This window comes from Lontra canadensis, unplaced genomic scaffold, assembly GCF_010015895.1.
Source record: "Lontra canadensis isolate GAN:19392208 unplaced genomic scaffold, GSC_riverotter_1.0 scaffold36, whole genome shotgun sequence".
Classification (NCBI taxonomy): domain Eukaryota; kingdom Metazoa; phylum Chordata; class Mammalia; order Carnivora; family Mustelidae; genus Lontra; species Lontra canadensis.
Genome location: NW_022631030.1, coordinates 5,000,954 through 5,014,806, shown reverse-complemented (window position 1 = coordinate 5,014,806; position 13,853 = coordinate 5,000,954). Strand labels below are relative to the sequence as shown.

Below are 13,853 nucleotides of genomic sequence, written 5' to 3'. Positions count from 1 at the left end.
GAAACAGAGTCAGTGCAACACGGAGGACAGCCTTTAATGAAGGTGCTTCTTATTCATGGAGGTTCGAGCAGGGTGAAGGGAACCAGGGAGCTGGGACGCTGAGAGGCTGGGGCTGAAGACGCAGGAGGAAATCGTGGTCTAGGAGCCCAAGGAGGTCTGGAGCTTGGAGCAAGGAAGCCAGTGCGGAGGGTTCCAGAAGCAGGAAGGAGCAGGGATATATGCCTGGGAATCCCTCTCGTCCCGCCCTCTGATCTCCGGGGCTTCTCACTGGCCGAGCCCGAGGTAAAGGGGCCCAGGTGAGGCCCTTCCGCGGGTTGGTGTCCTGGGGCACAGAGCAGAACAGAAGGGGGGGGGGAATGAAGGGGGGGGGGGGGGGGGGGGCAACCAGAACAATCCGCAGGGCTGTTACCTGCTATCTGGCTTTAGTCAATAGTGGAGATCTGAGAGGAAACCCCAGAATTCTTTATTTAACATTTTTCAAGGTCTAAGTGGCCAACACAGTGTGCTAAGATCAAGTGATAGCCAGTGTGATGATTCGTTCCACATGTCAGTTTGGTTAAGCCATGGTCTAACACGAATCTAGATGCTGCTATGAAGGTATTTTTGTGGATGTGATTGACAACTACAATCAGTTCGCTTTGGAGAGATTGCCCTCAATAACGTGGGTGGGCCTCATCCAATCAGTTGAAAGCCTTAAGAGCAAAAAGTGAGGTTTCCCCAAGAAGGAATCCGGCTTCAGACTGTAACAGAAATGCTGTCTGAATTTCCAGACAGTTGACCTGCCCTGCAGATTTCCAACTCAAGATGGCAACATCCACTTTTGCCTAAACTGCTGGCATTTTGGACTTTCTAGATCCCACAATCACATGAGCTAATTTCTTACTATAAATCTCTCCCTCTGTGTATCCTAGTGGTTCTCTTTCTCTAGAGAACCCTGACTGCTGCAGCAGGAATGTGGGGAAATGGGTCTCTCGTGCAACTTGCTGGTGAGGGTGTAAGTTGGGACAGACCCATCTGGAGGGGAGTCTGTCAGTCTTTACCAAATATTGGGTTTTGCAGTGTTCTATTTTTAGCATTTCTCCACAGCATGGCTTGGAGGAGCAAGTCACAGACAATTTGGGCACCGGTAGCCACAGGCCTGACGATCTGAGGCAGAATGCCAGCCAGCAAGGACAGACTGATGGCCGGCGAGGCGGCCGCCTCTTCGCAGATGAGGAACTGGAGGCTGGTGAGGGGGGCGGCCCACCCCCAAATGCACACAGCTTGGATGAGGCCGTTACCCTCATTCTCACAGGCACTGTTACCCTCAAGTTTTTCTTCTTAGTAGAGGTCCTTGCCCCGTTTTTTGCCAGACTCCTCGGTGGCAAAACCCACCTCATCCAGGTTCTAGGACAGGACTTACCTTGAGTAAGTTTGCAGAGAAAGGAGCCCGAAGAAAATCCACAGAACGTACAGCAAGGCCCAGCCCAGGTTGGGGTGATCCTGCCAGGGGGTGCCTGGCGCCACCTGTGGCTTCTCTGTGTTGAAGAGTGAGGCCAGGGTCCTGGCCTCCCACCCCGAGCCCTGCTTACCGTGGTCAAAGGGAGCAAGCGGGAGCCCGCTCCTGCCGACTCTAGTCATGGGGGACTGGTGGGCACACCCCCATATGTTCAGGACTTGCTACTGCGGGACTGGCCTCGGGGGTGCTGCCCACCTCGTACTGCTCCCCCTCTCCCCACCCCATGGGTGAGCTGTGCTCTCTGTGGTTCCAGGGGGCCAGTCTGATAAGCCCATTAGGGTTAGTAGGTATGTGGAGTCAGAAGGTTGAGGGCTGGATCCCAACGGCGCTCGAAGCAGCTGTCTGACCTTGGGCAAGTCATGTAATTTTATTGGTGAGCCACATCCCTAAAGAGTCCCAGGATTGCTACCATGAGCAGACGAGCTAACGGATACAAAGTCACTTCAGCAGCTTGGAAACACCAGAGAAATAAGTGTTGGTCGTAGATCTAGTACCTAGTACCTCCCCTGATTGTTTTCACAAGTGCGCAAAGGCGTCTTGAGGAAAGTAAAGCCTTATCTGGGCATTTCTCAAATAGCTGGCCCTGAACAGGTATTTAATGAGCTGAGCTCTCAAGGGATTTTGAGGTACACGGACCCCTGAGATCCTCACCAGAGAAGTGACTGCGGTGCTGGCATTGGAGCTACCTGACAGCGAGGGGGTGGGGAGGGAGGGGGGCGGAGGGGGAGAGTCACTTGGAAGGAGGGGAGCGTGGGCTTTGCCCAAGTGCAGCATCAACCCAAAGGCTCAGGGAATCTTAATTCCCATCCCATGCCACAAGACCAGGCAGGGTAGTCTGTGGTGACAACAGGGTCCAGATCCCCCTCATGGCAGGCGACAGGCAGGCTGGGAGGTGCTAGTCATTCCCAAAGAATATTAGAAAAGCACCCCTCAAAAAACAGCCTTATTTTAGGCTATTTGAAAGTGAGGAGAAAAGGTATATGACCTGGGGACCCCACCCCCAGCAAATAAGGCACATATAGGATGGGATGAGGGCGGTGCCGTCTCCCAGAAATCCCCTCCCCAACCCAGAGCAGGACTGAGGGCCTGGACTGGGCAGCAGGGGAAGGAGGAAAGGGCCCCGGGGAGGAACACCTCCCTCCCTGGCTGCTGGCACCACTGAAGCTGGTCCTTGGAAACGGGTTCAGGAAGAAACATACCTGCCTGAAAAGAAGTCTCCCCGCCCATCCCTAACTTGACCGTGGCCAAGTAAGCCTGGCTCCCACCACAACGCTCTGGGTTGTGCAGCTTCAAGGAGCAGCAGTGGCTTGTTCTGGGGAGCAGAGTAAGGGAGGGCTGTCCTGACAGCCTGTTTCCCTTTCCAAGGCTGAAGAGGAAGGGGTTCCCTCTCTTGTCTCCTCCTTCCTCAGGAGTCCCCTATGGGACACTTGGGACTTTCCCAGCCCCTGCAGCTCTCTTGTCCCGCCCTGTGCTCAGTTTCTTCCACCTGCTGAATACCTACCATCCTTCTGCTCCAAGCCGGGTCCCACCTGGTCCAGGAGTCTCCTTCTGATAAATCCAGCCTGCACACCCCTCCTTCCCGGAAGCCTTCCAGCACCCAGCTTGGCACTTCCTATCACAGTCTCTTTATACTGGAAGGTACTTTTGATGCGAAGAGGCCTGGTTTAGCTGTCTCAGGTTTACAGGTGAGGATACTAAGACCGTGAACACTAACGATATTAACAATGGCGAGTACAGAGAGTGCTACGTGCTGGTCGCTTCCCGTGAATGAAGCTACGCCAGCCTCACATTGAAGCTCATTGTATGACCGAGAGAGCTGAGGCACAGAGAGGCAAAGTAGCCTGACCCAAGATTGTGCAGGAAAAAAGAATCAAGGCCAGGATTTGAACCTTGAAAGTCTGGTTCTGGAGTTTATGCCTTGTTTCTTGCCTTAATCTAGCTTAGGCTTTTATTGTCTCCCTTGCTCATCTATGTCTGTCTCTTCTTCTGTGCAGTTTTGTCTTATCCTTCCCTAATCTGCGCCCCTCTCCCCGCCCGCCTGGGTCCCGTCCCGTCCCCGCTGCGCAATGGCTGAGCACAGCAGGTGCCTTGGAAGATGTCCCAAGCAGGGTCACCGGTCATGTAATGGAACACTTCTGACACCAGGTGGCAGCATCGGCCAGGAGTGCTCTCAGAACTCTGCACTGAGACCCGTCAGTCAAATAAAAATTTAAACTTTTATTTTTGGTACAAATGATAAATACTTTGCATTAAAAATCTGGGATTCAAGTTTTCCTGGTACTTCATGCTCCCTCCCTGCCCCAGAGCCTTACAAAAATATTTCCGTTTAGAGTGCAGGACGCTGGTGCCTGTGGTCCCCACAGGGTCTGGGTCGGGGGGGAAAGGCACATATGGTTTGTCTCCAGGCTGGGAGGTCCTCACGTGCCCCAGCGTTGGAGGCCAGCAATGACAAGAATGCACTGTGATCTGGTGTAGGGGCTATGGCGATGGTCCCCGGCAGCCCCCCTCCAGGGCAGGGATCCCCTCCTTGGTGGGCATTGGGTGGTGCAGAGGGGCCGGCTCCTTCCAGATGGGTGAGTCGGGGAAGGGGTGTGTGTGTGTGTGTGTGTGTGTGTGTGTGTGTAGGTCGGTGTCACAGGCACAGACACCTTCCAGGATCGAAACCTTCAGAGTTAAATAGAGTCACGGGCCATCATTTGGTTGTTTGAAAGAGAACACTTCAGGGGGAGCTTAAGGGAAGGGTGGCAAATCTGGAGAGCCCCCTTCTCTCTGTCCCCAAGGGAGGCACAGGGTGAGTGGGGGGCTGCCTCCATGAGTTAACCCCTGCCATGCCACACCCCGTTTCACAGTCTCATGTGATGGGGCCAGAGGCTCCCGGGTGATCGAGGGAAATAAGGCGTCAGTGGGAGGGGTGCTACCCCCTCTGGTGGCCTGGGGAAGAGCGGGGAACCCAGAGCAGCCACCTCAGGGACCACCGTCTTCTCCCCCGCCCAGCTAGGGCTCCTCGTCCCAGAGGCACAGCTGCCTGTGGGGCACGTAGAAGTCAAAGCGGTAGTTCTTCTGGCAGCTGCGGATGCCGCACCTATAGGGGGCCGGCCGGTCATGGCTGTGGCAGTATTTGAGCAAACACGGGTACCAGGCCAGGCTAAGGCCATAGCGGCAGATGCATGGCCTCCCGCTGTCCCCCACCTGCCCGCAGCGCCGCAGCCCCGAAGGCTCCGTGGCCTCAGGCAGAGCCTCAAACACGGAGCTGTCCACACCTGGCAAAGAGACGCGGGGGTCAGCGGTGGGGAAAGAGAGGGCACCCCCCCACCCCAGACCCACGCTCCGGCCCTGCATGGCCTCCTGAGGCCTCCGGTCAACCCGAGGAGCCAAGTACCCATTCTTGGTCTCCTTGCTGATCGATGAGAAACCCGGCCCAGAGGCGTTTAGTGATCTGCCTGAGGTCACAGAGGAAGGAGTGGAGTGAGAAGGGAACCCCGGGCCATCTGACTTCAAGGCCTCCACGTGGCAACGCCGCCCTATGCTTAGAAACATCGCTGTACTAGAATGCGACAGAGTAGAGAGTCAAGGAGGGCGGCTTCAAGGAGGGGCATCTGAGGACGGCCAGCATGAACGTGCCGGGACATCAGCATGGCCAGGGCACACGCGGGGGTGCGGGAGGGAGATGGCGGTGACCTGGCCCCTGATATCTGCTCAGTGGCCAGGGGAGGGACAGGCCCCAGGGAGCAGGGGGCAGTTTCAGACTTGCACTGCAGTGTGGGGTGCAGCTCACCAGGGAGGGCTGTGTGTGGAGGGCATGAGCACAGCTCTCTGGGCGTTTCGAAATCCAGGGGAGCCCTGGGAGGGGCAGGCACTTGCCCCGTGTTCAGCCGGCTGGGCAGAAGGACCAGGGACTTAGACTAGAGCTGTGTCATCTCCCGGTGTCCTCTATACAGAGGACCCGAGGACGGTCCTGGGAACGGTGTCAGGAGAGGCAACGGCAGCAAAGCCACACAGGCCTAAAGGCAGGGAGCCCACAGAGACACAGGGCCCTCAAGGAGCTCGGCGGAGAGCTGCTCACACCAGAGGAGACACGAAAGAAAGGAGAGGTGCTGACTTCCGAGGGGGGGCGGCAGAGGTGGGTGGGCAAGAATGGGTGTCTTTAAGCCCCACCGGGACCCTACAACCTGGGCCTCCCCCATGACGGATGTCCCATCTGTGTTCTCACTAAGGGAAGGAACAAGGTTGGCGCTGCCTGGATATCTCCCTCAACGGGACCTAGCAAGTCACAGTTCTGTGTGTCCCTACCTGGAAAGGGTCACTTTCATCTGGCTGACTCCTCTCACTCAAGAGCCACACGGGCACCCCTTCCTCCAGGAAGCCTGCCCTGACCAATCCCAGCCCAGCTTCGGGGACCCTCCACCGAACTCCCGTATCTCACGACTCTCTATCCGGGCCGATGCGACACTGCAGTAGGGGGCACCCCGCTGACCTTGCTCCAGCCAGAACCGGACGTCCTCCTGGCGAGTGTAGATGCTCTCTGCGGCCTCGGCGCACACGTTGCGGAGGTGGGGGCTCAGCAGGCCCCCCTGGCTGAAGTTGACGGCGATGTCCATGTGCAGGTGCTCCAGGCCCCGCACCTCCTCGGCCTGCCGCACCGCCCGTGGGTTCTTCTGCGGGGAGAAGAAGAGCCGCTCCCACCCGGCCTCAGAATGCTCTGCCCACCCCTTGCTTGGTGCCCAAGTGTCAGACAAGCCAAGGCTGGTGGCGCTTAGAGCCCTGGGGCAGGCTGGCCTTCAAGGGGCGCTAAGCATCGCCTCCACCTGGTGGAGAAACCAATGTTCAGGGCAGAGCCAAGCCCTTCCGGCTGGCCACTGGCTGACATCTGAGGCTGATGGGGAATTCTGACAGTGGCTGGGGGTGGCGCAGGTGGCCAGCCAGGCAAGCTGTCCCAAAGCAAATGACCTCTGGGGTCCCAGACTTTCCAACATGCAGGCGGTGGGGTCTCTGGGAAGGGCCTCGAACAGGCCCTGCTGGAGGGTTTTGGAACTTAGGGGAGGCTGGGGAGCGGCCCAGGGTCCAGGAAGGGTCGGGGCACAGACCAGCAGGCTGGAGTGTTCTGAACACGGCGTGCATTAGCTCATTTAATTCCCAGAACTCATTTCTCAGTAAGAAAATAAAGGCCTTGGGGCGCCTGGGTGGCTCTGCCTCAGGCTCATGGCTCAGGTCATGATCTCAGGTCCTGGGATCGAGCCCCGCATCGGGCTCTCTGCTCAGCAGGGAGCCTGCTTCCCTTCCTCTCTCTCTGCCTGCCTCTCTGCCTACTTGTGATCTCTGTCTGTCAAATAAATAAATAAAATCTTAAAAAAAAAAAAAAAGGAGGAAAGAAAAGAAAATAAAGGCCTTGCTGGCGAGGTCACTCCTGCAGTGTCACCTGGATGAGAAGTGGTGGCAGCTTGACCTCAGAGTCCCAGCCCCCAGCCTCCACCATAAAGAGGGTAGAGCTGAGATTAGGGGACTGGAGGGATCTGGCAGTTGGGGGAGGCCCTGCAGATTAGCGATCTGGATGATGGGGTTCTGTATGGCCTAGGGCACAATCAGGGGGCTGGGGAGTACAGGGGGAGAGTGGGGTGTCAGGGAAGAGGGCCAGGGTGGGTCAGGTGCCGGGTGGGAGACTGAAGTTGGGGTAGGGTCCGGGCTTGGGACCAGGCTGGCTGCAGGGCTTGGAGTGGGGGCGGGGGGCGCGCCGGGGCAGCAACCAGGCCAGGGCAGGCCCGAGGCGAGCACTCACCTGTCGAAGCTTGGCCATGGCCTCACTGGGGATGATCTCATTGTGGTGCAGCCGGGTGACAAAGCAAAGTGCCTGGAACTGACTCTGCCCCTTCTCCAGCTCCCCCAGGATCAGGGCTCGGAAGATCTTTACATCCTGATGGGAAAGGGCAGGAGGATGGGGACCCGCTGGAGCGGATGGGCGCCCCCCACCCCAGCCCACCTAGCGCTCCGCTCAGGCCTTGGACAGGACACAGGCCCAGACCCCGCCCTGCAATGGACATTTCCCTCCTGCTGGCCTAGGAATTTTTTTCTTTCCCATTTAAACCTGTGACTTGAAAGAAACACACCCCAGATGTTCCAAAGCCTCCTGGCAAATCTCACAGCGGGAACCACTGGAAAGTTTTCCCAAACAGAGTTGTTTATAAGTACAGAACTTCACCTGAAAAACAGCACCTTTGTTTGGTGCCTATTCACAGCTGGGCCCTCGGTGGCACCCCTGTGGCCCCCAGATCAGGGTGGGTCACAGCCCCTATAAACTACCGGACCAGGTGTACTAGGGGAGGGATTGAACTTCTGACAAGCCTAGATCCCAGAGTTCCTCTCACAGACATTCTTATTCGGGAGGTGTGGGGGAGGCCCAGAAACTGGTGCCCCTCAAAAGGCCTCAGGGTTTCTGATCAGCCAGCCTCCTGGCCATCCCCATCTCAGAGGGAGGGAGTGGGCACAGGATGGGGCTGAGGACAGACACCGCTCAGGCCAGCTGTAGCTGTTGCAAACTTCTGGCCAGACGGACTGGCGGGGCTCACCTTTCCCCTCCCCTCTCCACTTCCCCTTTTCCCATGGGGTTACTAATGGCATTACCAGCAGGCCAATGGCTCTTTCCTGTTCCTCAGGCATTGCATGAATGTGGGGGGGGGCGCTGGAGGGGAGCAGAGGGAGAAGGGAGAGGGGCCGCAGGGGAGGATGGGGTCCCCCTCCCAGTCTGGCTGTGGAACCCTGTGCTCTCACCCAACTCTGGGCCTTGGCTAACTGCTCCCAGTGAGAAGTCAGCAGGTCCCAGTCAGAAGTGGTCTAAATCTGTCAAGAACCCCCACCCCAGCCAGGGAGGTCCCCTGGCCATAATGACCATCCCACTCCAGTGTCCCAACGGCCCTGTCTTGGCACTGGGCATACACAGCCCTGCTAGCTGTGCGTCTTTCAATGAGCGTGCCCTGGCTTCGCCCATTAAGAGAGCCCGCATTCTCGGAAGGCTTCCTGAGCGCCCACTAGAGTACACGTGCTCTGAAACGGGGGCCAAGGACTCCCTTGGGTTCCTTTAACACAACGAGGTGGAGCTGCACCCAACTCTGCAACGTATTAGCCAGGGCCCAGCCATAGGTTCCAGCTTCTGTAAGCCTCACTTGTAAGACGGGGACACTAAGGCATTTAGCTGGTCAGGTTGTGGTGAAAACTGAGTGAGTGTACAGGGCCTAGAAGGACGTCCACCCCGACCCAGTGCTCAGCAGGGGCTCACTGGGGGGGCATCTCCTCCCTACAGGTGACTGGAGCCAGTCACTGCCACCATCCCACAAAGCCCCACGCGCTTGTCAAGTCCCTTGCCTCTCCAGGGACGTTTCTCTTGATTCCTTTTACTACAAATGATCTCTAGGACAAGGGGGTGTGGGCATGTGTGGGAAGATTTTCCACCAATAGTGCAGAAAGGGAGACTGAGGCCCAGCTGGTGAGAACGTCCCCATGAGGGTTTTGTTGATGCCAGACTTGTGGGGAAGGTGAATCAGAGCTCGGGTGAACCCCAGCTTCCTCTAGACAGGAAATCCGCTCTTGGGCCACGAGGCTGGACTCTCCCCGCCCTGCCAGCCTGGGCCACCTGATCTTTAATTCGCTCGGGTCGACTGGAGGCTGGCCCATTCGTGTACTTTCCACTTGGGGCTCACTTCCTGCCAGGTGAGACCCGATACCAGACTTCCCCTCTGAAGGCTGGAGTCAGCTGGGTGTCCCTGGCAGAACCCTGGGGGCGGGGGCGGGAGCTGACATCTATCTCCCGGGGATTTTCAGCAATGACTCTTTAAAAGAGCCTTATCTGTGGGGCGCCTGGGTGGCTCAGTGGGTTACACCTCTGCCTTCGGCTCAGGTCATGATCTCAGGGTCCTGGGATTGAGCCCGGCATTGGGCTCTCTGCTCAGCGGGGAGCCTGCTTCCCCCCCCACCCCGTCTGCCTCTCTGTCTACTTGCGATCCCTCCCCCTCTCTCTCTCTCAAATAAATAAATAAATAAAATCTTAAAAAAAAAAAAAGAGGTTTATCTGGAACAGTCACAGTGTCCTTTCCAAAGCTACCTCCACATGCCAAATCCTGGGGTCCAATGGCTGCGGAGTGGTCTCTCTGCTCAGGGATATCCCCTGCCCACTGTTAAGAGAAAGCATTTGGACTCTTGGAGCAGACAGGGGGTAAACAATCACGTGTTCTAGTCTTTCCCTCACTCTGTTGTATTAAACAACAATGTTGGCAACATCAGCAAAATGATACCAAAATGGGAATCTGACGGGGGGTAAAGATAGGGACCGAGGATTTCTCATTGACAGAGAAGATCTACCTATGGAGGGCATGGATTTATTGAAGCTTATAACTGGAAGGGACAAGTCATTGTTATTATGAGTCAAATAGGATGTACTGTCCTGTTTAAAATCTTTACAATAACAGGAGGTAGGGAGGATGATTATGACTTAGTTGGGAACGGGTTACTTGCCTCAAGGTCATGGGACTAGGAGGAAATGTGGCTGGAATTTTAACCCGGAGCAGTCTGACTCCCAAGCCTGCGGTCTCTCGGCCACAAGGCCCCACTGCCTCCCAGATGTCCTCGGTGGCTTGAGAAACCAAAGCCCAGGCCCAGAGAGGCAGGGTGGTCTGCCCTTGGCCACACAATTGCAAATGGCAGAACCAGGATCAGAATTCAGTTTCCTCTTCCAGCTATGCCTGGAAGTCCTGTGTAGACCTGCCCTGGGAGTGTGGCAGCTGGCATTCACAGTTCTGTGTGACTAACAAGAACCAGCGTCTGACACAGAGAGGAGGGCTCCCGAGGCCAGGTCATCTTTCTGTCCCACCTGCCAGCCTGCCTGCCCAGAACCTTTGTGGACCCTACATTCTCCAGTCTTCCTAGCCCTATTTCTCCACAAAAACCACCTTCCACTTGCTGACTCTGGGACGGAGAGGCCACCCCTAACTTCTGGACCTACTTGGCTCCATTATCCTGGCCGGTGTCCCTCCTACCTTCTACTCTCTACACCTGACTCACTGCCAAGGTTCCAGGAGCCCCTCTCCCCACAGCACAGAGGAAAGGGCAGGGGGACAGGTCTCCCTGCTTCAGCAAACATCTGGCCAGATGCTAGGCCCCGGCCAAAAGGAAGCCTGGCTCCCAAGTTTCCTCCTTGCCTGAGAGTGCCCTGGGATGAGTCACCCGGATGTGAACTCGTGCCCAAGGCAGATGTCACAGCTGGGGATGTCCTGGCACTGGAGGCAGGTTTCTCAGGTCCAGGACTCAGGCTAGGACTCCCGAGATGGCAGTTTCTGTAAGGCTACTGCTTGTGTGAGCTCCTGGGAATCTCTAGCCCGATGGGAAGCCGCAGAGCCTTCCGGGACCAGGGCTGATCCCCAGGCACCAGGGAGAGGCTCATGTACCATGGAGGTCACCATCACTGGCTGAAGTCCTTTGTGGTTTTAAGCAAAGCTCAGGAGCAGACAGGTTGTAGGACGGCACGGTAGTCACGAGCAAAGGCTCTGGTGTCCACACTATCTACGTTCCAATGCTGGCTTTGCTGACACCAGCCGTGGGACCTTGGGGGAATGCATGTCCCCCCGTACCTTAGTTTCCACATCTGTTAAATGAGTTAAACTAACAATACCTACACCTCCGGGGATTACTGTGAGGAGAAAATGAGTGAAAGGTCTCAGAACACAGTGGGCTGAACCCTTTGTCTAGTATCGCTGTGATCTCGGCCTGGCTCCAGCTGTGATCTCCTCCAGACCTGTCCAAGCAGGAGCAAAGACTGTTCTCCTCAAGATGCACTTGAGGCCCAGAGAGGTCGGGGGACTCCTCTGGGGCTTGTAGGGAATCTGCAAACCCGTGAGAGAGCACTGGTTAGCATTACATAGGGCACAGCCTTCACAGGCACCAGGCTGGGTGGGAAAATAGCCAAGACCAAGGCAGAGGCCCCAGTCTTCAAGGAGCTCATGGAGAGGCTGACCTCCTATGAGTCAGTGCACCACATAAGGCCTGGGGTTGAGGTTTATGACAAGTGCTATGGGGCAAAGGATGGATGAAGGGGCACTTGCTGTCCCCTTAGGGAAGGGACTGGGAGGTAGGGAGGGAGGGAAGACTTTTCCAGAATGAGGGACACTTCAGGGGTCCCAGACAGTCCAAGGATGGGGGGTGCTTTCTAGCAAAGAGAGAGAAGAATTTACACAAGACAGGGAGATGGAAGGTTCTCCTAAGACCCCCACCCAATCTGTCCCTCCACGTTGTTACTGATCTGCCCAATGCCCTTTGGAAGCTCCTTTTGCCCTCGCCCTAAAGTGTACCCTCCTGAGGCTGGCCTCCACCGCCACCGCCAGCTTGTCTTGTACTCCCTGAGCATTGAACTAAAGGGCGGGCAGTTCCCAGAAGAAGTGATGAGGCCTTGGGCCTGTCCCTGAGCTGATTCCTCTGCTGGGGCTGCCCTGTCCCCTTCTGCCTATCATCTCTCAGGGCTCGGTTCCAATGCGTCCCCTCTTCCAGCCTGTCCTCCCAACGCTGCCCTCAGCAACCTGCCAGCAGACTCAGGAGGCCCAGCTCCTAACCTCGCCAGCACAAGCTCGGTGGTCTGTGGCCATCTCCTGCCGTACCTTCCAGACTCAGCTCCTTGAGGCTGGGAAAGCATCTTCTTGGCAGTGATTCCCCGCCCCTAGACCACAGCAGGTGCTCCGTACGTGCCTGGGAATGAATGGACGGAGGAAGGAGCACACAAAGGAGAGCATGGAAGCATCCTGAACAAACGACCAGGGACGGGGTGGGGCGAGGGAGGGCAAAGGGGTAGGAGGAAGAGGCTGGTATGAGGGGTGGGTCTGAGAGTCCAGCCGAGGAGTCTGAGCTCCAGCTAGCCCATCACTGGAAGTCACTGGTGGGTTCTGAGCTGGATCCGAAACTTGAGCTGTGTCGGTCCAGTGTGCACCTGATTTAAGTGCCTTCATAGAGGACCCCGTCCTCCTGTGGCATCTTCTGCCCTGGCAACAAGTCATCCAGGTCCCACATAAAATCTGCCCCTGGTTCAAGGGCAGAAACTAGACCTGACGTAGGCAGTAACTTCAGGGTCTGGCCCAGAGCTTGGAGCTCAAAGCTTCGTAGCTGAGTGGAGGCCCCTGCATGCATGCTCTGGGGTCTCTCTCGCTGCCATCAAGAAGACTGGTAGTCCTACAGGCTGGTGGTCCCCGCCCCCCGCTGTCATTTCGGCTTTTAGCAGGTTCGGGGTATCACTTGGTTCATGACCCAGCGAGGTTCTGGCTGGGGACATGACCTTCACAAGTCGTGTGGCCGCAGAACCAGAACAAGCAGTTGGACCTCCTGACTCACGGTCCGGTGATCCTTATGCTCCTCCGAGCCCCCCGATCCCCGTCAGCCCCGGTGCACACACTGTCCTTCTCTGGGTTCGCCCCCTGCCAGGCGGCACTTCGGAGACCCACTGCATCTCCCCGAGAGAAAGCGGCGCTGACTTGGCTGTGCCCGGGCTCTGGGTGAACACCTAGGAAGACAGCCCACAGCTGCTCTGGGAAGCGCAGGGGCCCAGCCCTGTGCCCCAGAATGGCAAGACATCCTGTGCCAGGGCCAGGTGCAGCCTGCCTGGGGAGAGGCCCCAGGGGAAGCTTATTGATGGGAGGGGGAGCAACGCTGCACACAGAGGGCCCCTGGGAGTTCAGCGGGGAAGACCTTGGAGGGGGCATCCTGCTCTCCCCTACCGACTTGCAGCCTTAGAATAGATGCCAGAGAGGGAAACAGACTTCTCTCTTGCCTCAGCCGCCCTTGGGGTTTTATGTTACAGTCCAGCGGAACCCTGGCTCATGCACGCGGATGCCCACCTGCTTTCCACCATTCACAGACCACACGTCTGTCGTCTTTCTTGCGTACTTGCTGCTTCTTGAACAATCTCTTTCACACACAGCTGCTCCCAGCTCTCCACGGCCCCCACAGTTGCTCCCAGGAACATGCTGCCTCCCTCTGTGTCCCCCCTTCTCCACCTCCCCCCTTTCTCTGAGCCTCAAGCACTTCCTCGTGCACCCTCTCACCCAGCCCCCTCCTCCAGAGAGCCCGCCTGTTCTCTGCGCCCAGCCCTCCCCCAGCCAGGAGCCAGAGACTAAGGGGGCCAGCGTGGGAAGCCACTCCACCACTCCCTGCCCTGCCGGACACCCAGGCTGGGGGACTTCTCTCTGGAGTTCTTGCGGAGCACCCCTGTCCCCTACTGTTCCTCGCTCTTGGACAGCCGGCACTGTCCCTGGGAACATGTTTTGCCATCTTTGTCTCCTTCCCATCACATCACAGCGTGTGATTCCAGGGCCTGGGCTGAGCCAATCTAAAT

At 57.2% G+C, this 13,853-nt stretch overlaps 1 protein-coding gene across 2 annotated transcripts in view; it reads right to left on the bottom strand.

The window, feature by feature from the left end:
• Positions 1–13,853, bottom strand: part of POU2F3 (POU class 2 homeobox 3) — a 103,251-nt gene that overhangs the window by 81,987 nt on the left and 7,411 nt on the right. Inside the window, exons 2-4 of one of the 2 annotated variants that reach the window (XM_032868741.1) lie at positions 7,272–7,406; positions 5,973–6,153; positions 3,696–4,758 (exon numbers count right to left, since the gene is read on the bottom strand). In XM_032868741.1, the coding sequence (XP_032724632.1) occupies positions 4,493–4,758; positions 5,973–6,153; positions 7,272–7,406 (582 nt within the window). In that variant the 3' untranslated portion in view covers positions 3,696–4,492. Of the gene's footprint in view, positions 1–3,695; positions 4,759–5,972; positions 6,154–7,271; positions 7,407–13,853 lie in introns of those variants that run through there. The other variant, XM_032868742.1, reaches the window with a different exon arrangement.